At 38.6% G+C, this 23744-nt stretch overlaps 4 protein-coding genes across 4 annotated transcripts; 2 read left to right on the forward strand and 2 right to left on the reverse strand.

Annotated features, from left to right (window-relative positions):
* The first annotated feature begins 14897 nt into the window (after window positions 1-14897).
* Window positions 14898-16214, forward strand: LOC126754448 (probable RNA methyltransferase CG1239). The gene is made up of 2 exons (XM_050466791.1): window positions 14898-15787; window positions 15849-16214. Exons 1-2 carry the CDS (start codon window positions 14939-14941, stop codon window positions 16011-16013), a joined length of 1014 nt encoding a protein of 337 aa, XP_050322748.1. The 5' UTR covers window positions 14898-14938; the 3' UTR covers window positions 16014-16214.
* Window positions 16050-17892, reverse strand: LOC126752980 (CCA tRNA nucleotidyltransferase 1, mitochondrial). Its single transcript, XM_050464470.1, has 3 exons — window positions 17255-17892; window positions 16609-17199; window positions 16050-16556 (listed from the first exon to the last, which is right to left on the reverse strand). The coding sequence occupies exons 1-3, from the start codon at window positions 17789-17791 to the stop codon at window positions 16206-16208; spliced, it is 1479 nt and encodes a 492-aa protein (XP_050320427.1). The 5' UTR covers window positions 17792-17892; the 3' UTR covers window positions 16050-16205.
* Window positions 17893-18068: 176 nt separating this feature from the next.
* Window positions 18069-19441, forward strand: LOC126753644 (glyoxylate reductase/hydroxypyruvate reductase). Its single transcript, XM_050465672.1, has 2 exons — window positions 18069-18381; window positions 18437-19441. The coding sequence occupies exons 1-2, from the start codon at window positions 18179-18181 to the stop codon at window positions 19338-19340; spliced, it is 1107 nt and encodes a 368-aa protein (XP_050321629.1). The 5' UTR covers window positions 18069-18178; the 3' UTR covers window positions 19341-19441.
* Window positions 19321-23532, reverse strand: LOC126752220 (symplekin). The gene is made up of 6 exons (XM_050463279.1): window positions 23352-23532; window positions 23082-23275; window positions 21820-23016; window positions 20804-21741; window positions 19742-20658; window positions 19321-19668 (listed from the first exon to the last, which is right to left on the reverse strand). The coding sequence occupies exons 1-6, from the start codon at window positions 23436-23438 to the stop codon at window positions 19474-19476; spliced, it is 3528 nt and encodes a 1175-aa protein (XP_050319236.1). The 5' UTR covers window positions 23439-23532; the 3' UTR covers window positions 19321-19473.
* Window positions 23533-23744: the final 212 nt, after the last annotated feature.

Below are 23744 nucleotides of genomic sequence, written 5' to 3' on the forward strand. Positions count from 1 at the left end.
CGTGTTCTTGTTCGAACCCCTTTATATGCCCAGCTTTCCTGAGCCTTAGCGCGCACTTCGCAGCAATTCACCTGCCGGCAATGTCCGCGGGACACGAAGAAATATCCGGTTAAGACTGGATTCAGAATAAACGATCTTTATGGTTTTTAGCAATACTGATCTTATGATTCAAATTATCCAAGAAAAACACACCAATCATTTACACTTTGTTCCCTATGCGAAAGCTGTGGTGAGTAAGAGAAAACACCCACACAAGCTTTCATAAATTAGAGCTTTTTGATAGACCTGAATTATAAGCGACCTTACAAGCCAACTATCTGTTAAATCGCTGGTTAATCACTCAATCTTTACCAGAGATTATCTCGAGATGGTGATAAATTTTACGAAATGATATCATCAGTTGAAGAATTCCTAGTTTTTAATAAAGAAATCACTTATTTATGATCTTGATGAGCCAGCTGAGGATAGCTTATAGTTGAGATAATAAAATAGTTAATTAATGAATGATTCTTGCTGATAGAGATATATCATATATATGATAAATAAATGATGAATGTTAAAACTTCTTGAATGATAAATTTCTATAGGAAAGCATCATATTTCTCAAATGTTTTTATTGAAATGCATTTATACTTTTTAAAAATTGTCTATAGGACATCCATTATGAAACTCTTGGATCACATTTATACCCTCATTTAAATATTATTCTTTCCTCTTCAACTTCAAACAAATCTTCCCATTCACACTTCCCTTTTACCAAAATTACCATTTGTCACATATGCATAAATCTCCATATCGATAGCCATGTTGACCCCGCATGACCCACAGCTCCCTAAAACTGTCAACACAAACGATCGGCCATACACCTCAGCACTTTGGTTTTCTGAATAAATAATCTTATTAATTGCATTATTAGCACAATTTCCAAGACATTAAGGCGAAGAGAATGGAAACGAAAACCAAGCAAAAATTACATAACAAAGGACGAAGAATAGTAGCTGAAATGCGGCAAAAATAACAGCTCAATAAAGAAAGGAAAAATTCAAATGTGAGAAAAAGATAATTTTCATATGATAAGGCAGACGATACTCAAATGCCCGTTGGGCAGATCAGCGCTGCAATTTGAACTTCTCTCAGACAATTCTTCAAGAAATTGCATTCAATTTCTCCTTAAATACCCAAAAAATTTGTATTTGACCCGCTGCATCGACCCATGCGTGCTTGCTCAGGTAAAAGCCATAATAAATTGTATTTTAAGTCGTCGCCTCACACATCTGATGCGTTCGTCGACTGGCTGGCTGCCTGAGCGTTCACTCACGATCCTCACGATTCGCACGATCATCATTTAACCTAAATGGATTTTGACCTCTGCACATTCGCACAATAAATGCACACACACGCACATACTACTAATATGTCTTTTGAATAGGCATTGGGTAGGGAGGATTGCAAGGACGACCGCGTTAAGCTGTGGCAAAAATGTCTTCACGGGTGATTTACTTCAGTTTCACTTAAGAAGACTTACTTTGCTGCGAAGCGTTAAGGTCTATCATTATTTTTTTATAGTTATCCACATCAGTCGATTCCTAGTCAATGTATATGTATGTACTCTTAGGCTAAGGGTTGTCAGGCTATCTTCTCGCTTTTATGCCGATCTCGCTGATCTCAATCGCAATCATTTTGCAAAAATGTGTCCAAACAAATATTCATCAATTGCTTTATCTTGTCATTATTTATTTAGGTCACAAAGTAAACTTTTCCTTGGAAAACATACATATAAAGATGAGAAAAAGTTTGAGAATTTTCGTTTTTGCTGTTTACCGATCGGCTGAAGATCGCAGATTAAATTCGATCTAGCATTTTAGATTAAATTGTTTTAAGATATACCAATATCTAATTTTACAATTTTACTATGCTCCAATAAGATAGCTTTCCCAATAAAGTTTTTAAGCTTATAATAACAAAATATTTAGAGACGGTAAGCCAACATTTAGGCTACTTGGAGAAGGATGGGAGAACCAAGTTTTTGGGATTATGTGTGAGAATTTGACTTTCTGAACTTTTAAGAAAATGGAGATTGACGGATATAAGATCGTCTATTGATGGGAAGTTACTTGCATTTTATACTATTCAGAAAAGACGTAGGTCCAAAAGAATTATAGATCTTCCTACCAAATATCTCATAGAAACTTCTATCGAGCCTGTTGAATAAACGATCCTTGAACGAACCGATTGAACCTTAGTAGTGTTTATTTAGATTTGAAAAGTTCAAATTGATCGAAAATGCATCTAATCTAGCAAAAGACTGAAGAGAAACAGAATCGGTCCCCATTAACTATTTGTGCGTTTAAGGCGATTTCCACTGCGCTCAATAACATTAAAATTTTAGACGACTTTGTAAAACTTTCTTCTACAATAACGACTCTGTCAGTATAAGGAAGAAATTTTTCAAATACTACGACGTAAATTAAGTTTCTTAGTCGACGATTCTTGTCGATTTAAAGCCATGTAGGAGAAGATATTGCAATCGGTTGATCAGACTAATCGACCGTGATTTTCTCTCCCGTTAGCAAATAAACTGAGAATTTCAGGTGTTTCCTCGATTTTAATAACATATTTCAGAATCTAAAAACTGAAAAAGTCCATTTGTGCTACCTCATGGGTCATGACAGTAAATCATTTTTCTTTCTAAGCTAGTGAAATTAATTTTTATACCCTCAACAGGGTGTATTAAGCTGCCACGAAGTTTGGAACACACAGCAGTAACCTTCGGAGTTAAAGGGTCATACATACATGTATATATATATATAAATTATCAGCCTAACGAGTCGTCGGAACCACGGACTTCGGACCACTATAGGATATAGCTGTCATACTAACTTGTCGATTAAACTCAAGTCCTTGTATAAAAATCTTTTTTTATTTGACAAGCTATTTTACGGATTATTTTTCAGGCCATCTCTAAACAAACTTAACCACTATAACATATAGCCGCCATACAAACTGACCTATCAAAATCAATAGAAAAATCTTTTTATACCCTTTTTTGCTATAAGAAATGCACCTGTGAGGGGTATCACAGCTTCGTGCAACCAAAGTTAGCATTTTTTCTTGGTGTAATCTTACGTTTTCTCCAGACTGGATAAGGAAGCGAAGCATATGAGTCCGGTAGTGAACGAGGGCAAGGCGAAAAATATCTCCTCTCATCGAATAAACAGTCCTCGCACTCGCGATTTGACTCCGACGACACTGTTGACAGTCATAACTTTGAAGTCGTAGATAATTTCGTCTATCTTGGAAACAGTATTAACACCAACAATGTCAGCCTCGACATCCAACGCAGAATAACTCTTGCCAACAGTTGCTACTTCGGTCTGAGTAGGCATTTGATAAGTAAAGTCCGCTCTCGACGAACAAAACCCAAACTCTATAAGTCACTCATTATTCCCGTCCTGCTATATGGTGCAGAGGCATTGATGATGACATCATCTGATGAGTCGACGTTACGAGTTTTCGAGAGAAAGGTTCTTCGGATGATTTATAGTCCTTTGCGCGTTGGCCACGGCGATTCGATGGAATGACGAGCTATACGAGTTGTATGATGACATTGACATAGTTCTGCTATTTAAGAGACAGCGGCTACGATGGCTAGGTCATGTCGTCCGTATGGATGAAAACACTCCAGCTCTGAAAGTATTCGACCTAATATACCCGCCGGAGGAAACAGAAGGATAAAAAGACCTGCACTACTTTGGAAAGACCAGGTGGAGAAGAATCTGGCTTCGCTTGGAAGCTCCAATTGAAAGATGAAGAAGAATCTTATGTTAGAAAATAATAAAAAAATAAAAAAAAATTGCATATTTTAAGCAATTTCGACAGCTTGCACTTTGACCTCTAATTTCATCTCGTTACAAAGCCAACAAATAAACGCGAAGCACATGTGTGGACGAATTTAAAGTAAATTGAACGGTTATATCGGTGTAAATTATCAGCCTGCAATGAGGTGAAGGGGTGGCGAATGCAGCACAACAACAAACGCAGAGGTGCAACGAAACTTCATATGAACATACAATAGCTAGGTAAACGCTTGCAAAAAGGCGTGCAAGCTATGAGCACAGATGAGCCGCCAACAAAGTGCAATGTTTGTTTGCGCGCGGAGTGCGCACTGGTCCAGGCAGGCTGGACGTGCACAAAATTACACAATTTATTAGCTAAGCTATTCTTTTCGACGTAATTTTATAGTTCGAATTGTCTACTACCGCGCAGACCTACAGCCGACGTGTCATGACACTCAACCCTTTTCGTTACGCCGCATCACCTCATGGCAACTCTTCACGCGGAGCGCGCGGTCAACCCTTTTACTGGCATTTTTCACTGTGCACTTATGGCATAAAAGAGACCTATTGCTTGTTGTAGTTATTTTTGTATAATTTTAAAATAAAATTTTAGTTTTTAAACAACTGTTATTACTGTTTTCGTTGGCAAAATAACCAACGAGTACCAAACACCTATGAATTTAGCGAGTGTGTATGAATGTTTGGCAGGAGGGATGCTGGCTGCGACACAATGGCAGGCCAAAACAATAGGAAGAGTTGATAGAGCGAGTTGAGTTAGGTAGCTGAAATAAAAGACACACAGAAGAAGAGAGCAAAAAAAACGTTATGTTCCAAGCGCTAAACTGGACCTGATGACACGGCGATGATCGTGCGCTCTGCCAGATGGAAGTAAGTAACGTAAGAATTTCTGTCAAATCACGGTGTGGCGCATGCAGCGCTACGCTGGCGTTTCGGAAGTGGCGTTCAATTTGTTCCCTCATGACTCAGGCAAACACACGGCAGCTGGGCAAAGAATGACTTAAAGATGAGCTGAGCTTGTGTGGCGAAAGGATTAATTCGGAGTTAGACGATTGTATAGTTGAGGGCAATAAGCTGTTGAGGAAGTAAGGATGTTCTTAAATGTGACGTGAGATATTGATTGGAAATACATTAGAACTATGCTAACAGTATCCAAAACTAATTTCTAATATAAAGGAATTCATACCAAATTAATTTAAAAGAAACCAAAGGCGCATACAGTTCACACACAAGCCGAAGTCTTGTAAACAAAATCCACCACCAAAATAAAAATGTGGATGCAGCAAGGCATATTGCGACCACAACTACAACGCGTACTAAAGTGAATGATAATTCACAACAATAGCTACGTGAAAACAATAAGCGACGGCAGAGAAACACACCAGCAATCTTGACCATACAACCGAGCACGTTCCAACGGCGCACGAAACGTGCCAACGCTGGCTCTTGCTTGTGGTCACTCAGCAGCGAAATCAAAGCAGGCCATAGACACAAGTATATAAATGGTGTGTGTGAGACAAAAGGATGCGCACACAACAATGCTTGTTGGTGTAGCTCGCCCAACAACTGGTCAGTTAACTCGGTCGCGGTCAGTGCGTATGTGTTGCCCACACGCGAGCGCTGCTTGTGCGCGTGCTCCTGTGGACTTGCACTTACATGCTGCTATATCCTTGCCAATGTACGTACTTTATGTAGTTGTGCGTGAGTGTGTGTTAAAAGGGTGCTTGCGCGTGCCAAACTGACCGAACGTGTCTTCACCACTCAGCTTGTCATTAGCTTTGTTTTGGTTGTGATTTTTGGGGAATTTCTATGCAATTTCAGGTTTTCTACTTACTTAGTACTCGTATTCAGGTGCATTGTTTGCTTTATTTTGGTTTAAAACAATGTCTAAACATCCGGTTTTTAATCTGTTACAATTAATGAGCTCTGCAGTGGTGTATTTGTAATTACGTTGTATGTGGGTTTGTATGTAAATGACAGCGCGTGTCATTACTAAAAATGAGCATATATTCGAGGCATTGTATTTGTGATCTATTGTTTTTGCAGAGAAATATTTTGTCTAACAGATAAATGAGTTTTTTACTCAACCAAACCTTTTTTAAATCGAGTAATTTATATTAAAACAAAAAATCAGAAACAATTACGAAGCTATAATAACCTTCACAGGTGTAATTCCTATATCAACTAAGTATATCGGAAAACGTAAGTAGCCAACATGTTGCATCCAGCAGAAAACGTTTCGCTAGTTCTTTAAGCCATGTTGTTTCCATCAAAGAACTTGATTTTAATCGAACAGTTTGTATGACAGCTATGTATATGCTATAGTGATCCGAACTGAACATTTATTCGGCGATTATAGTATTGTTTTTGGGCAATAGTACATGACAATTTTTTTTTTTATTGTATCCTATTAAGGAATTCGTTGTTGGGATCTTCCTGGATATAGAGGGAGCTTTCAATAACGTCCTACTGGAAGCAGTGGTATCTGCTTTGGGCGGTCTTGGGGTTGAATCAAGCCTCATACACCTCATTTTTAGTATTATGGGCGACAGAAGGATTGAAACGGAATGGAGAAACGCACATGTTCGACGAAATAGGGGAACCCCACAAGGTGGAGTTCTCTCTTCACTTATATGGATCCTGATCGTTAACGACCTGTTTAAAAAACTTGCAGATCGTGGCTGGATGGTGATTGCCTATGCAGACAATGTAGCGCTTATGGTCAAAGGAAAGTTCCTGAGTACCGTTTAAGAATTGACGCAGGGGTATGTCAGCGTCGTAACGAATTGGGCAGCCGTCTCCCCATGAACCGAAATAAAACCGAGATGGTTTTATTCACTAGAAAATACAAGATCTCGGACTAGGGCTCATCCTGAATAGGAAGCTTTCATGGAAGACGAATATCGAAGAAAGAGCAAAAAAGGCATCGATTGCTTGTACTGTTGTGGAGGAGCCATTGCAAAAGGTGGGATCTTTTACCGAAAGTGGTTCTCCGACTCTACGCGACAATAGTCAAGCCAATTATGTTCTATGGAGTCTTTATGTGGTGGAGAGTTCTAGAAAAGACCACACTTGCAAAGAAACTCGAGAGCATTCAACGGGCGGCGCTCATCAGCAGGTGTGGCGCACTAAGGTCTACTCCAACCATGGCACTTAACGCCATTGCACATATTGCCCGTGGTCATCGCCGGAAGGTGTATGACTGCGAAAGTTACAATCAGAATCAGACTCATAAAAACTCAGACAGTTGAGGTTCCTAAAAAAACAGCGGTCTGAACACTTGGAAATCCTCACTCACTTTGACTTCACACCGGATCAATTGAAACATGGAGTCGCTAAACCGATCTCTGGCGGCTCTTTCTCTACCCATATACTGACGAAGGAGTTATGGGTGGGAAGCAGTCGTTGGAGGAGAATGGCAGTGAGCTTCTTCACGGATGCGTCAAAGCTTGGAGAGAAAGTTGGTGGGAGGTATACTGTTAGGATCTCTCTATCAACTCCAGTTTCAAACTTTCTGACTATTTCAGTGTGTTCCAGGCCAGGGTGCAGCTATTAAGACAGCCTCCTTCAGAGAAGTTGAAAAGGAAGACCTCCACTTCGTTGGAGAGATTAGGTGGAGAAGGATCTGGCTGCACTTGGTATCTCGAATTGGCAAATTGAGAAAACAATAAACAACTGGTGAGCTGTTGTAAATTCAGCTATAATCGCATGAGCGGTGTCTACGCCAATAAAGAAGAAGACTATCATGTTCTAGGTATGAAGAGTTAGGTTATGTTCATGCAAATCCTACAATTTGCAGTAAATCACTCTAATAAATATCATATGTGGTGTACGTTTGTTTATCTACGTTGCTTCATCCCTTTTCATGTCTAATGTATCTATTTCTGTTTTTCAATGAAATTATGCAAGATTTTTAATAGCAAGAATTGTGCGGAAGCTATAAAATAAAGCTATTAGTTTTTTTTATTAATAAAATCCATTATTTTCAATCCTTAAAACCACTAAAAAAGAAGCGAAGCGAAACCACTCCGCAAAAGCAGACAAAAGAATGCCAAGAAGAACAGCCATATGAAATTCCTACACAAAATACGCCAAGTAAAAGCAAAAATAAGTACATAAAACGGCGAACAATAAACGATCGACAATCGGCATTCGATCAGTGCAACTGTTCCAGAGACAGTGTGCGCCAGTTGCGAATCAATCAATACTTAATGGCGCAGCGTGCTTGAGTTGCTAGGCGGAACCCTTTCGCACAAGAAAACCGTGTTTTTGCATGCACACACACATATACGCACCGATATAGAGTAAAGCATAGTACTATATGTAACCCAATCCTTACATCGATCATTCTTCCGCAAACATCGCGCAACACTTACATAAATATCAGTATGTACATACAAACTTCCACACGCTGGCAAGTTGGAACAGAAGGAAGCGCACCTTGACGCAGCGCTCAAGAGAAAAGTTCCCACAGCTTCGCGCTAATCACGATATTTATCGCAAAATGTTTTGAAAGTCCCTCTCGGTTTTCCGCTTCTGCTTCAGACGCTGCTAAAAAATGCAATTGCAAAAGGAAAAGTGCGCACACACACACACATACAACAACATTACAAATGAAATATTTTCGCATTTTATTTCTTTACTTGTAATTTAAGAGGCGATCAAATATCGACGAGGCAGACGTTTGTAGCGTCGCATACGAGCGCCGCGCCGCTGTGTAGTGTGTGCGTGCGCACAGGTATCAAAGGGTGCAAAAATCAATAGACAATGCAAAAATGCATGCTGTATACCGAAACAGGGGTGAAAGCGAAAGAGGAAGAACTTTTGCAAAATCTCTGTCTGCACAGTGTGATTTGGGGCGCAGCAACCAAAAAGGATCAATTCCGATCAGTTCAATGTGTCACGTCTTATGATGTCATTTGCCAAAGGATTTCGTCTGCAATTTCTTATCCTTCTTCTTATCCCTTTTTTCGATATGTTTTGCAGAAAAATCTGCAAGATAATATTTCATAAAAAATACGTACTTGCCCCTCGGTACGCCGCACAGTGCACACAAGGACACATTTATCTTCGCTGCGATCGTTCGAAGATACTCATCGCGTTCTTTCTTCATCACAGTAAATTTCGTTCAAAGGTGAAACACAAACAAATGGTATGAGTGTAGAAAGGATATTTTCCAATTATTTTTCTCGAAACTATTTTATTATTTCAGCCCGTTTGATCGAGAAAGGGATCACAACCCTTGCGCAACCCCGCTTGCGTGAACTTTCCATTGCGTTCTTAATGATTTTTACCTCAAATTTATGTGCATTTTTCCTTTGCGTTTTTGTTTTTTGTATGCAGGAAAATCATAAATGACGCTAAAGCTGCAAAAACATTCGCAGAAAAGGCAATAAACAAAAGGTTATCAAATAGAGGATCAAAGATCGCACCAATTTCCTTGGTTGCGTTTAAATAGTACGTACATTTTTGGCAGATTATCTTATTTTTTGTTTGTGTTATGCATTTTCGTAATGTGCGCTCTACTCAGCCGTGAAGACATTTTTGCCACACAACGAAATCACCGTGGAAGACCCCAAAACCAAGGAGCAAAAGGTTGAGACAAATTTCGTGGCTTGGAGCAATTTATGTAAGTGTATGAGTTATGTTAGAAACCTTAATGAGTTCATGACGTTTAGGTCAGAGCATCAATGGGTATAATAAATGCATTGACCGTCTTTTTAATAGAAGGTAAGCTCAAGAAATCAGTGACCTTAGCGGAGCCAACTTTTAAATACCGAGAGACCATAAACTTAATGTGCTCTATTTTGAATAGAAATCTATATTTCTTTGGTACCATGTCTTCCCGAACTGAGAAAGGGTGTCGTAAATTTGCATTAGAAGCATTATTTGACTTGAATTGCTGAAATAGAGTAAGAACTTTTTTACAGTTTTAAAGTCTTAGCTTAGTTTAGTTTTCATCGCTATTTTAGACAGCAAGAATTCCGATGTTGATAAATCTTCGTTCAATCTCACCTGGGCTTTACTCATGAAATTGAACACTTTTCTTCACAGAACCAACCTAATTAAGGCGAATCTGTTTAAAATTTCTGAGAACATTGTTCTAGTTTTGTAAGAGACATCTGTTCGTTGACATCATCAGACTAGACAGAAAAAGTGAAAACTCAGTGGTAAAATGATCTAAAGAGATATGTTAACTAAAAATAGGAACTTGCGCTGAAGAACCGAAATTAGAAAAAACTGAAGTTAGAATAAGAAATTTTTCATAATTGGAAAACATGGACTAAACCACAGAAGTCTGTTTTTATAGTAGGGGAAGCATCGAAAGCCGGATTGCGGAACTTTAAACCGCTAAACCTAACCTACTCCCAACTCTGGACTCTCCCACGGAACTACCGGCCAAGTATTACTTTGTGGGAGAGACAGGAGTCTCCTCTATTGAGCCACAAAAGGTATGATGTGTAGAAAGTACTTTTCTTAAAATCGCACCAGCTTATGTGAGACTACACTGGATTGGAACCGGATTTAAATTCGTCAAAATTTTTTGTTGAGTGGTTTCCGCCACTACAACAACAACGTACCCTTTTATAGCTGTTAAAATATCGAACACGCAATTTTTGATAAAAGTAGACTCGGCTTGGTGAATATCAGTTTGAATGGCAGCTATATGCTATAGTAGTCCGATCTGAACGATTCGTGAAAATATCTGCTCAATTAGAAAAGTTTTCCATGCAAGAACATGCTATTTACCTATCAGTTCATAAGGCAGCTATTTACTATAGTGATCCGATATCGGCTATTCCAACAAATAAGCAGCTTCTTGGGGAGAAAACGACGTATGCGAAATTGCAGATCGATATCTCAACAATAGAAACACTTCTTCTTTACTGGCGTAGACACCGCTTACGCTGTTACAGCCGAGTTAACAACAGCGCGCCAGTTGTTTCTTCTTTTCGCAATTTGAGATATCACGTGCAGCCAGGTCCTTCTCCAAGTGATCTCTCCAACGAAGTGGAGGTCTTCCTCTTCCTCTGCTTCCCCCGCAGTGGGTACTACGTTGAATACTTTCACAGCTGGAGCGTTTTCATCCATTCAGACGATGCGCAAAGAACCATAAGTCTTCCGCAGATCTTTTCTCTCGAAAACTCGTAACATCGACTCATCAGATGTTATCATCGTAATTTAAACCATTTAGCAGGACAGGAATAATGAGTGATTTATAGAGTTTGGTTTTTGTTCGTCGAGAGAGGACTTTACCTCTCAATTGCCTACTCAGTTCGAGGTAGCACCTGTTGGCAAGAGTTATTATGACTGTCAACAGTGACGTGGGAGCCTAGTCTCGAGTGCGACGACAGTTTATTTGATGGCAGGAGATATCGTCTTGCCCTCGTTCACTACCAAACCCATTTGTTTCGCTTCCTTATCCAGTCTGGAGAAAGCAGAACTAACGGCCTTTCCAGTCCTAAAGCGAAGGCCCAATCAGTTTTTTCACGGTAGGTTTTAATATTTCACACAATACGCTCGTTAGAACCTTAAATGCGATGTTGAGGAGGCTTATCCGACGGTAGTTGGCGCAGATAGTGCGGTTTCTTTTTTTGTGGAGTGGGCAGAGCTCACTTAAATTCCAATTTTCGTTCGACCATATTCTACAAAGAAGCTGATGCATTCTCCTTATCAGTGCTTCGCCGCTTTGTTGTTCTTCAGACGTGTAATTGCTATTCGAACATCTTCATGGTTGAGCAATGGAACGTCCGCTAAGCTTTTACCGCCATTCAGCAGGTAGGAGAAGTGTTACCTTTATAATTTTAGTATGCTCTGGGCATCAGTCACTAGATCACCTTGGGGGGTTCTACAAGAAACCAGAAACACTAGGTCGCATATATACAGACAAACGGATAGACGGATAGACAGACAGACGGACCGGCGGACATGGCTAAATTGACTCAGCTCGCCGCGGTGATTAGTTATACATATATACATATATATACTTAATAGGGTCTCCGCCGTTTCTTTCTGGCTGTTATAAACTCTAAACCCTGCTTAGGGTATAAAAAGTTAATGTGGGCATTGTGGAAGAGATTTTGGCCTGGCAGCATCCTCGTGCACGTATCCACTGGGCACATATCACTGGCTGTTGCTTATCACGTCCGTCATATTCAATATTTACAGATTAGCTTAATACCTGACACCCATAAAATAATGAAAATATTCGAAATTTAACTCTTAAATAGTTTAGGGTTAATTGGCTAAAAATATGCGCATATGCGTGAGAATACAATATAAAGATTTTCTCCAAAAAAAACCACATACAATTCACTAATTATGCAGCTACTTATAAAATAAAGAGAGAAAAAGCATTTTTTTTCATTGTTTTGACTGTCACAACGCGTTAAAAGGTCTTTCACTGCACTAATATGATCTAGAGAAATTTTACATACACAACATGACACACCTATAAGGGTTAATTTCTCTATTTCGCGTATTAAAACGCATATATGAGTATGTTCGTATACGTGTGTGGAAGGCTATCTCCGAGTGACCCAATCACCTAGCAAAGCATTCAACCAACAAACCAGCCACTCACTTACCAAACCAAAGCACGAAAAGCATATAAAAACAAAAACAACAAGACAACCGACCTTTCCTCGATGGGGATGTTGCAATAGTAACAACAACTACAGCGCTAACAACTAGAGCAAATGCTATGCCGAGTGTAGAGAATATAATTGAAAGCATCACATTTGGGAAAACGCAAAGTTGACCTTATAATAACGTAGCTTTACAGGCACAATAACAGCAACAAGAACAACAAACGCCACAAACACAATTGTTGTAGCAATTTGAGAGCCAGCGTCCAAGCCCGATGTGCTCGTCCTCACACATGCAAATTGAAAATGCAACAGCTACAAATATAAAACACACATACATATGTATAAATGTATGCAAATGAGAAAAGGTGTTTTTGGGTTCAACCCCTTGCGCTGGTCTGCTTGCTCTGTTACATTTAGAAGCATCCTTTCGTCCATCTATACTGCCAGCCGTCCTTTTATTCGTCCCCCTGGGTGTTTTATCATATTGTTGTGGAAATTGTAGCCATTGCCCATGACAGGGAGACGATCGTATGTGTACGCAAGCGTAGTAGCGCATAACAAGGGAGCGGTGGCAGCAACATTCACGCAGACGCAACTCTTCCATTTCATTCGTATGGTGACCAAATCAAAATTTTAATCTGGACCGCGTCACGTCAACATCCGTGCTTTATTATTTTTCACTTTTATTCCAAGGTTCCAATTTGGCAGTTATTTATTTTGCTGTTGCTTTTGTTCCTGCGCTAATGCATAGTTAGTTGCTTAAAGTCCGGCAGTACAAAACTGGTTTTAAATTTCCACCTTTTCTATTTATTTCAATTTTTTTTGCACGCATTGCTGCTGCATTCATTATGTCGGAAGCTGATATTTATGCAATAAATGCACAGTGAGAAAAATCACTACAGACTGCTCACAAGACCGCTCGTTGAAACCAAATAATATGCGCCATTACGAGCTTGGAATTTCCATCAGTTGGAGAGACCATCGAGTGATGCTTTTGTGGTTAAATAATTTTATTACTGCACCAGGTCTACAAAATAGCTTTAAAAAGTGTCCTCTCCAGTAATCGCATATAATCTTAAACTTTTTCAGTTTCGAATATGTTGAAGTCGGACAAAAGTTTGGAGTTTTAACGCCATTCAGGAGCATTGTAATTGCTGTTCCCAAGATGATCGGAGCTACGTCGGAAACGCATCCAAATTTTTGTTCGGTCAAGACTGTCAACTTGACGGCATTCCACAAAGTTATTAAAACTGTGTGGCCAGTCCACATTTACTACAATTATTACTACGTTCTCTCATTAAATTTTTTCATATTTTCTATAATTCTATATTTTTATATTCAAATTACTTGCTTAATCACCCTTTTGCTTTGGCACACATTTCGCGATATTGCAAAAAAACAAATGATATCAAATCCGTAGCCGTTATACGAAATATTATGAGTACCGGCGCGTGCCAAAAAATAATACAGACACAATCCTTTAAAGAGTTATTAACAACCATGAATAACCCTTCCAGGTGTATGAAATAAAAAGCAAATAAAAAAACTAGATTAATTCGAAACTGACCACTCGACTGACCGCTTGCCAGCGGATTATATACGGTATTCAACCCTTTTGCATATTAAAACGCACGCAAGGATATCTTCCTTGTGTTATATAAATGTATATAGTATTTGACGGATGCGCACGACTTATTTTCATATCATATACAATGTGGTTAAGGTGTTTGTGTGTAAGTATATAAACAAAACTGATTTCCTATTTCATAATTTCTATAGAATACATTCTTCTAAACATATGTACATAACATAAATATCTGTACAATAATATGTATGTCCGTTCTTGCATTACTCGGAAACACTATTCAAAAGCAGTTTGGGCATATTTACATGCAGGTGATCCAATAGCTATTGGACCAACATTAAGTCGATGGAATTGAACAGATGAATTAAGCAGGCAGTTAATGCTTACCAAATGAAGAATCCTTTTGCTTTACATTCCAAATAGTTTTTGTAAAAACTATTTCTTTCAATTAAAGTTTTAACAACACTTGATTACAAGCAAACGTTTTGTTAATTAGTTTGAGCTATCAAATTTTACATATATTCATTTTTGAATAAACATATTTGGATGGAAATGCGAGTCACTGACAACGGATATGCAACGTATATCAATTGGTGGTTATAAATATCGATAAGATGTGTGCATGATGAACACGATATCACATTAAATTGTGAATGCATACACCACCCATTAGTACATAACAGAATATGTAACTACTTATGTTTATGTAAAAATAATTTTGCGTTCATAATTAAATTTAATATTTAAATCATGCATTATCTACCAATTCAAATGTCATATCGATATATTTGCATTTTATTTGAACCACTTTAAATTCTACTAACTACGATGCTAAATATCTATTGTGAATGTGTAGTACAACAAGAAGAAGTTGTTTGAAAACATGTTTATTTCAACAAATTCTCTCAATGGATATAAATCAAGAAATTATACAAATAAAATATGTTCCAACGCAAAAAATAGCAGGCAAAAGGAAAGCCGAAAATAGTGTCGATGACAGTGAAAGTGGTGTCAAAAAAACAAAACTATTGACTGCACAGGATACTCCTCCAAAAGCTGCAATTGAAGTTCCGGCTGGAAGCAGTAATACGTTTACAAACGTAAATATCGGCACGGGAACTAAAAACACAGCTATAAAAATAAATGTACATCAAAGTCCTAAAAAACGAATAGAGCTGCCTTCAGCGATAAATACAGAACAAAAGCAAGTAAAAGAAAAATTTATTTACGGCAACTATAATAAATATTATGGGTACAGAAATAAGGATAGCAAATACCATGACATACGTCTGGAAGTCTTTGCTACTCGCTCAGATATGTTTCAAAATAAACAAGTGCTCGACATTGGTTGTAACAGCGGACTAATAACAATGGAAGTGGCCAAGCTATTTAAAATCAAAAGCATAGTTGGTTTAGACATTGATCGCTCCCTAATCAACCAGGCTAACAAGATGTTATTGCGACAAAAGAAAATGTTACCTATTGAAAATGAGGCACGTCGTCTACATAAATATCCTTACAATGTAAGCTTTGTACATGGAAACTATGTGTTACGAGATGATATTTTACTAGAAATTGAACACGAACAATTTGATATAATCCTATGCATGTCAATAACTAAATGGATACATTTAAACTTTGGAGATGCTGGATTAAAGCAGGCTTTTCGGCGTATGTTTCTACAATTGCGTAGTGGTGGTAAACTTATATTAGAAGCGCAGCCCTACGACAACTATGGACGTCGGAAGAAAATGACTGTGAGTACAAAATGAACAGTTAAATAAAATATGAGTCATAAATAAAAACTTGCTTTTTTAGGAGACGATATATACTAATTTTAAAGCTATGCAGTTTTTTCCCAAACATTTCAACGATTTTCTGCTTTCAGCGGATGTGGGTTTTGAAAGTTTTGAACTAATGGGTGTACCTGAAAACTGCATAAAGGGCTTCAAGCGACCAATACAGATATTTCACAAAACATAATGCCACAACGACTGTGATAAAACTAACACACTAAGATATTTTTAGTTTCGATTTTATCGACCTTCAGCATGTACGAACATAACTGTATATTTAAGAAGAAAATGTGGTACAAATATTTCAATAATTTATAATTTGAAAGTTAAAGCGCATAAAAATTACCAAAATATATTTTAAACAACAATGATGATATCATCATTCTGACTTCCGTTTTTTGTTTGGCGTACCGGGCGGTGTCTTCAAGCTTTCTATCACTTCTGCCAGATGATTCGTCAAAAGCTCTTCACCAGTTATTGAAAAATCGCTATCGATCCAAATAGAACGAAGGCGTGTCATGATTACACCCATACGTTTATCTGCAGTTAAACCGTGTTCCTTCAAAATGCTACCAGTTAGTGGAAAACGTGGCATTTGCCATGCCTTCAATTCATTATAAAGTTCCACTTCATTTGAATATTTTAGAAGCTCCTCAACAAATTCACGTCTAGCGTTAGGTTGCAGACAAAGCCTTTGATAATCTCGTAATTTGCAGAACTCCACTCCGACCTAAAATTTATTTTATGAGTGATTTAAGCATATTGTTTTTTTGTTTATTTACCTTTTTTCGATTCTGTGTGATAAAAAGTGCTAAATCGCGTTCAAACGCAGACAATTTCAGACGTTGGTGTAAGCTCATCGCTTCTTCTGTCGTGTGAAGCAATGCAATTAGGTAAGATATTGGCGTCTGGGGTTTTAAAAAGTTCTCCAAACCAGCACATAATCTTTTAAATTCATCAATATTAGCATCCACTGGTAGGCCACAGTGAGACCCTAAACCACAAGAAATTATTTCTTGTACTAACTCGCAACCGAAATTTCCAACCACAATTTTTTGCAATTCTGCCCATATACGTTCCCCACTAATGCGAGCTAATCCTTCGGCATTTTCTCGTATTGCTTTCAGGGTTTCTACGTCATGCTTGGAGGGCTCTTTTGCAATGCGACCATAAAAACGAAAGTACCTTAAGATGCGCAAATAATCTTCTTTGATACGTACATCGGCCTCGCCCACAAACACAACACGTCGTTGCATTAAATCTTCATAGCCATAAAAATAGTCATAGAGTGTGCCATCAAAACCAAGAAACATTGAGTTTATGGTAAGATCTCGCCTATTTGCATCCAATTGCCAATCAGTTGTAAATTGTACCTAAAATAAAAATTATATAAAAACTATTGCGCATATTTTTTAAATTAATATTTACTTCTGCATGGCGACCGTCAGTGCGTACATCGATACGTAATGTGGTCACCTCAAAATTTTCCTTATTGTGTATGCGAGGAGTTATCGTACCATGTTTCTCGCCTTTTGCGTTAATTAAGCGTACTTCTTCTTTATTGAACATTTCTTTCATTTGATCCGGAGTAGCAGTAGTTGCTAAATCGATATCTTTTGGTTTAATGCCCATTAAAATATCGCGAACAGCACCTCCTGCTATACGTAGTTCATAATTATAGCGTTCAAAGATGTCAATCAGCGCTTGCAGTTCATCTGTGAAAATACTGTGGAATTCAGGTGAATCTATTTTCTTGAGGGCTGGTTCGCTGCGCATTTTGGGGGGTACACCAAGAACTTTCAAATTTTCTCGTAATGATGTTGAATGGAGTGTTGAGTTTTTAACTGTTTGATTCACAAGCGACATGCGGTTTGCGATGTTTATGCTAAACGCTCTTGCGAAATTTTGTTTACGCGCTAAATATAATCGACAAAACCTTGAAATTGTACCGAGACTGTTTTGCATCACTTAATTAAATAAATTAACTTTTTAAAGTGAAAAGTATATATCTCTACACTCAAATAAAATAAAAACACAACAAACGTTTGAAAACAAGTTTTTTTCGTTGTGTTAAAAAGCGTCAAACATATGTTTTATTAGCATTGCCATATCTCTTAAAATGTTTCTCTTTTATCTTAATGTGAAACCCAAATCATACAACCGTAATTCAATTAACTATTTTTAATTAATCTATATTTATATATTTATAATTTTATTTTCCGTTCTATGGCTTATATAATTTTATATTTAACTACCAATTCAACTTCTTTCTTTAGAACCGGCGTGCCAGCTGATTAGCGGCACAGCTGTTCTACTCTGATAACAACGCAACGTAAGAAATTGTGCACTTCAATGTCGGTAACTTCATTTTTGGCACGATCTAGCATTCCACTCCTACATGTAACGTCATCGAAATTCCTGTTCTCCACAACATCACAAATACGAGAAATAGCACTCAACCCAGTTCAATATTCAAGAATGGCCAGCGAACTAAAAACTGTGTACGTCACTCGCCCGGACGTTGCACCAGTGGGCATAGAACTGCTAAGGACAGAGTGAGTAAAGTGTTCGTGAAAAAAGAATCAAAATACTTAAAGCGATTTGTAACAGGTGTAACGTCATCAGTTGGTCGGAACCGCTACCTGTGCCGCGTGATGAACTCTTGCGACAAGTGGTTGGAAAGAATGCAATTTACTGTGCATTAACGGATAAAATAGATGCAGAAGTAATAGAACGAGCGGGTCCACAACTGAAATGTATTGCAACTATTTCTGTCGGTTACGAGCACATCGATATTGTAGAGTGTAAGAGGCGTGGCATACGTGTCGGCTATACTCCGGACGTGCTTACAGACGCAACAGCGGAGTTAACGGTTGCTCTCTTACTTGCCACCAGCCGTCGCTTATTCGAGGCCAGCAAAGAGGTATATAATGGTGGTTGGAAGTCGTGGGCACCCAACTGGATGTGTGGACAAGGATTGAAAGGTACACGAGTTGGTCTTTTCGGATTTGGACGTATCGGACAAGAGATTGCAGCACGTATAGTTCCATTTAAACCATCCCTACTGACATACACAGCGCGCAGTGAGCATGTTGCTGAAGCAGCCAAAGTCAATGCGCAGCGTGTTAGCTTCGATGAAATGTTGTACAAATCAGATTTTATAATAGTCTGTTGCGCACTTACACCACAAACCAAGGAAATTTTCAATGCATCCGCGTTTGAGAAAATGAAACCTAACGCAATTTTCATTAATACAGCGCGTGGTGGCGTTGTTGATCAACCGGCGCTTTGTGCTGCTTTAAAAGAGCGTCGTATATTGGGCGCTGGTTTAGATGTCACCACACCAGAACCACTGCCGCTCGATGAGCCGCTACTTAAATTAGACAACGTTGTCATATTGCCACACATTGGCAGCGCCGATGTTAACACTCGCACGGAGATGTCACGCATAACAGCTTTGAATATATTGGCGGCATTAAAAGGCGAAAAGATGGTTGCAGAGGTATCCGTTTAAGGAAAGGACACAAAATATTTGTTTATATTATAAGCCAACGATATTATGACTACAAGCTATTATCATTTTCAATTAGAAAAAAGTTCTTTTTATGCAATGTATGCACTTGGAATTATATGAATGGTAAGGTCATTTAATCTTCGCCTGGCGGTAACGGTTGTGCAGATGTTGGTTGAAGGGATGAGCTAATTCCACCAAGTGTTGGTATAGGTGCTGGAACTGGCGCTGGGACAGGTGCAATAGGTACAGTTGATATAACACCGATTTCGGAGGGGTCCTCTATTTCTTTTTTGATTTGATCGACAGTGATATAACCACCACTGTCATCCTAGATACAAATTAAAAATATACAAACAATTTATTTACCAATGAATATTAAATTTGTAAATTTTCATCCTTACCGCTATGAATACATCTACCGTCTTTCCGGAAATAATATCTAGCAATTGAGGTGTAATGCCACTCATGGGTTCCTCTTGAATGCTCTGTGCATATTCGAATAACGGTTGCCTCAAGTCGGGGCATTGATCCAGCGCACTCACAAGTTGCTGATGTGGCAAATGTAGCAATACAGGCAAAGATTGCGGTTTCAGCCTTTGGCAGCATTTAAGGAAACCTTCCCAAATCACTTTTTGACGCCACACTTGTTTCAAGATCAAGCGTTGTAGAAGATTTAATACGAAATTCGTTAACCGTGGGTACAATGTGATGCTTTGGATAATAGTTCGCATAAGCAGCGTAGGTATAGGAACTACTTCAACCAATTGTTGCAGCACGCCAATCAGTACATCCTGTGTGAAAACTTCCTTCTCAGTCAAACAAATTGAAGTGGCTTTAACGACTGCTTTCAAATCGCAAGCATTGGGATCTATGGTGTGTAAAGCGACAAGTATATCAGTGGGGGTGGCGGACATTGTTTGGTTAGCAAACTCTGCGCCTATGCCAAGTAATCGGTTAAAAACCTCCTTGACGACAATTTGATTCAGTTTCAACAACTTGGGTATCGCATTCAAGATCTCTTGGCGCGAAAGACCGCTAAGCACGGGTATGAGTACACGGACGTCTTTAATTTTATTTGCATATAATTCACGAACACGATTCACCAGCTCCGGATTGGGTGTAGCCACGCGCTCGGTCAGCAAATGAATAATACGAATAATAAGCGTTTCAGTGCCTTTAGGACAATCTTCGATGAACTTAAGTAATGTGGCATCTTCAGCCCCCATTTTCTTTATGGTTGGATCAATGGAACGCAAAATGGTGCGTTTCAAATCCGGACCGGTGCTAGTGTAGATTTTGCAAAGTTTCTCAAGGAAAACTGAAAAAGCATATTAATATATAACTATTAGAGCATTTGTACTGACAACTAAAAAAAAATAATAATATATTTCTATTTTAGAATTTAGCAATTTAAAAACAAATAGTTACTTAATGAAAATATTCGAGTATAGCAAATAACTCACCGTTCGGTTTATACGGCAGTAAAGTGAGCAACAACGTCATACACGTCCTTGCGGTCTCCTCTTTCCACGCTACTTCGGTCTCAGGTCGACCAAATTCTTCCGCGAATATGCTTGCTGGTGGCACTTCCTTCTCCAAATTATTTGCCCATTCCAAAGCGAATTCCTCGATGCGATTAGGCAGTACTTTGTGTATGTGGTATAGTGCCACAATGTGTTCAAGTGCACGCTCACGTAAATCCGTGCGCTCATGCACACAAAACATTAGCAGCACTCTTATAAGTTTATTCTTGCGTGGTGGGCGCATCACAGTCAAGTCTTTCAATAGATCTACACCAGGATTGACAAACTCTTCGGAAAAACACATCTCAACCAGTTGATTAAGCGCATCGTCAGGCAATAATGGCGCTTCAAGAAAGATTCGTCGAATCAACAAAATTTTTTCTTTCAATTCACAATTTTCGCGAACACCTGTAATCAGTTGACTTAACAACTCGTTGTAGGCATAGTCTGGACGATTTTCTGATTTTACATAAGAGTGACGGGTGAAACCTTGCAATAGGCAATACTCTTCATACAACCATGAAAACGCCAAATCAATACGCTGTCTCACATCTAACATTATAAAGTCGAAAATGAAATAGCGCACCTTATCAGGGAACGTTGCTGCCATGACTGTAAGTATTTTACGACGCTTAGCCGACACGCCACCCACAATACACTGGCGTTCCGATTGTAAAATGCGTTTCACGGCTTCTAAGAGAAACTTCTCCTTAATGGGTCGTGAAAATGGTTTAGTGACCTCTTGTAATTTTAGGGTTTTCGCACGCATTTTCATACGTTCAATCAGTTCTTGTTCACCTTTAACTCTCTCCATATTTTCACGTAGTTTTTTTGTCGCCTCGTCTTTTCGAGCTTGATCTTCGTCTACCGGTTGATCACTAAAACATAACACAAGTGTATGTAAGTTAATAATAATATACTATATTATATACAAATATTAGTTATAAAATATTTACCTTTCAGAAGTGTCCATGGCTTCCACCCTTCTTGGCCTCATTGGCGTATCTTTGCTGAAGGCGGCCGCACCTGGTCCAATTTTCTGCTCAGTCATTTGTTCTCCAAGTACTTTTGAAATCTTCACCACCTGCTGCGGTATAGACATATCCTGTATTGGGGCATATTCATTTATGAAATGCTCTGGCGCTTCTTCTGGTAACTTTGATAAAAACTCCACCACTAGGTTAACAGCCACATCCGTGACTCTTAATTGCTCCGCCAAGAATTTCTCATTCACACGAATGCAGCGCTGACGCTGCTTCTCTACCTCTTCTTCATCCACTTCCATCTCCGTGTCCTTTGTGCTGTCGTCGTCTAAGCCAGACTTAGATCTCCGTTCCTGCTGCCTATTTATAGAATCCAACCGCATTTTCTTGTTGAGATTACTCGCTGCACTCTCTAATATGCGTTTCTGTCGACGCGTTTGTTCTTGTTTATCCATCTTAGGTATAGCGCGTTGTATTTCACCCTGAGACGCACCCAAATCTAAAAGCATATGGCGAATTGTTGCATGGTATTCGAAGGATCCACGATTTTTTAGTAATGCTATTAATTGCATCTTTAAACTTTTTCTCACTGAACTAGCTTGTGAATCCGTTAGCGTTGGTGGCAAATTTGAGTTGAGATGTTTGAAAGCTTCTACAACGGGTCCCATGAGGCTTGGTCGCAATTTCGCAATGGTGCAAAGGCTGCCAGTGCAAGTTATAAGATTTACAGAGGATATATGTGTGGCTGCATGAAATTTTAATAATATATCAAATATATTTAATGCTTCTTCTTCCAATTTTTGCCGTTTCACGAGTTTAAAATTTGCCGGCACATCTTGAAGTGAAAAGTCGTTCTCTTTTTTTTGACTATCTTCGTCTGGATAGCTCTGCAACACTACAACACCTTCTAAAAATTTAATTGCATTGGTACGTATACCATCGTTCTCATTGTCAATTAGATCCAAAATTTGTGCCTTTACCAAACTCAGTACATTCCAAGCTTGTTCGGCACTGTCCAAAATCTCACTCTTGCCACATATCCACTGAAGTCCGTTTTTATATATACTACCACATGCTTGGATAACTCGTTTAATTACCTGCGGCGAACGATCGCGTAAGAGCATCGAAATAATGCCTATTACTTGTGGCAGCGACTCCACCTTCACTTTGCTAGAAACAGAATTATTATTTGAGTTAAAGCTCAGAAAACTTTAAAGGAATTTTTCGACACTCACCAAATTTGTTCAATGAAACAAACTACTTGTTTGCGAACATCCGCATTAGCATCATGTGCTAACGAAAGAATGTGTTCCATAAACTCTTCCAACAGTTCTACGCATGATCCTAAGATCATTTCCTGAACTTTAACCAACAAGTCACATTTAACCCCAGATTCAGCATTGGGCACCTCATTGAGCCACTCGACTACCTATAAAAAACAAATTCTCAGTTGAGTAGAGATTCAACCTTAAGTCACCAGTCCCAGTTTATAGCCTCGAACATACCTTGCTACGCGCATTTGCAGTTTTCTCATCGGTGAAAAGATTTACAGCTTCGCCTAAAAATTGGCTGCGTCCTAGAAGCCCTTCCATAGTCAAATCGTGGTTGCTCAAATTTATTCACAAAGGATATAAAATTACCAACGACATGAAAAATCAAATAATGCTGAAATATACGGCGTTTTGACATTTAACTAAATTCTTTCACACCACGCAGGGTTGCTTTTGAGTTAAATGAGGAGATATTGTCTTGCAGCGCTTCCCAAACTAAATAAATTTTTAATTAAAATACTTTCTTTCCTTTCAATACCTGATCTTTAGCCGACATAATATTATAACGTGTGCTAATTAAAAAGCTAATTAAAAAAGTATTATTAATAACTAAATATAACAAAAGGG

The sequence above is a fragment of the Bactrocera neohumeralis genome, chromosome 2, assembly GCF_024586455.1.
Source record: "Bactrocera neohumeralis isolate Rockhampton chromosome 2, APGP_CSIRO_Bneo_wtdbg2-racon-allhic-juicebox.fasta_v2, whole genome shotgun sequence".
Taxonomy (NCBI): domain Eukaryota; kingdom Metazoa; phylum Arthropoda; class Insecta; order Diptera; family Tephritidae; genus Bactrocera; species Bactrocera neohumeralis.

Coding starts and splice junctions, on each gene's coding strand:
- LOC126752980 (XM_050464470.1), bottom strand. CDS start 17,791: ATGCAAAACAGTCTCGGTACAATTTCAAGGTTTTGTCGATTATATTTA. Junction 17,200..17,254: donor CTGACGGTCGCCATGCAGAA/GTAAATATTAAT, acceptor TTTTTATTTTAG/GTACAATTTACAACTGATTG. Junction 16,557..16,608: donor TCACACAGAATCGAAAAAAG/GTAAATAAACAA, acceptor AATAAATTTTAG/GTCGGAGTGGAGTTCTGCAA.
- LOC126752220 (XM_050463279.1), bottom strand. CDS start 23,438: ATGGAAGGGCTTCTAGGACGCAGCCAATTTTTAGGCGAAGCTGTAAAT. Junction 21,742..21,819: donor GCCATGGACACTTCTGAAAG/GTAAATATTTTA, acceptor GTTATGTTTTAG/TGATCAACCGGTAGACGAAG. Junction 20,659..20,803: donor ACTGCCGTATAAACCGAACG/GTGAGTTATTTG, acceptor ATGCTTTTTCAG/TTTTCCTTGAGAAACTTTGC.
- LOC126753644 (XM_050465672.1), top strand. CDS start 18,179: ATGTCGGTAACTTCATTTTTGGCACGATCTAGCATTCCACTCCTACAT. Junction 18,382..18,436: donor ATAGAACTGCTAAGGACAGA/GTGAGTAAAGTG, acceptor GATTTGTAACAG/GTGTAACGTCATCAGTTGGT.
- LOC126754448 (XM_050466791.1), top strand. CDS start 14,939: ATGGATATAAATCAAGAAATTATACAAATAAAATATGTTCCAACGCAA. Junction 15,788..15,848: donor GACGTCGGAAGAAAATGACT/GTGAGTACAAAA, acceptor TTGCTTTTTTAG/GAGACGATATATACTAATTT.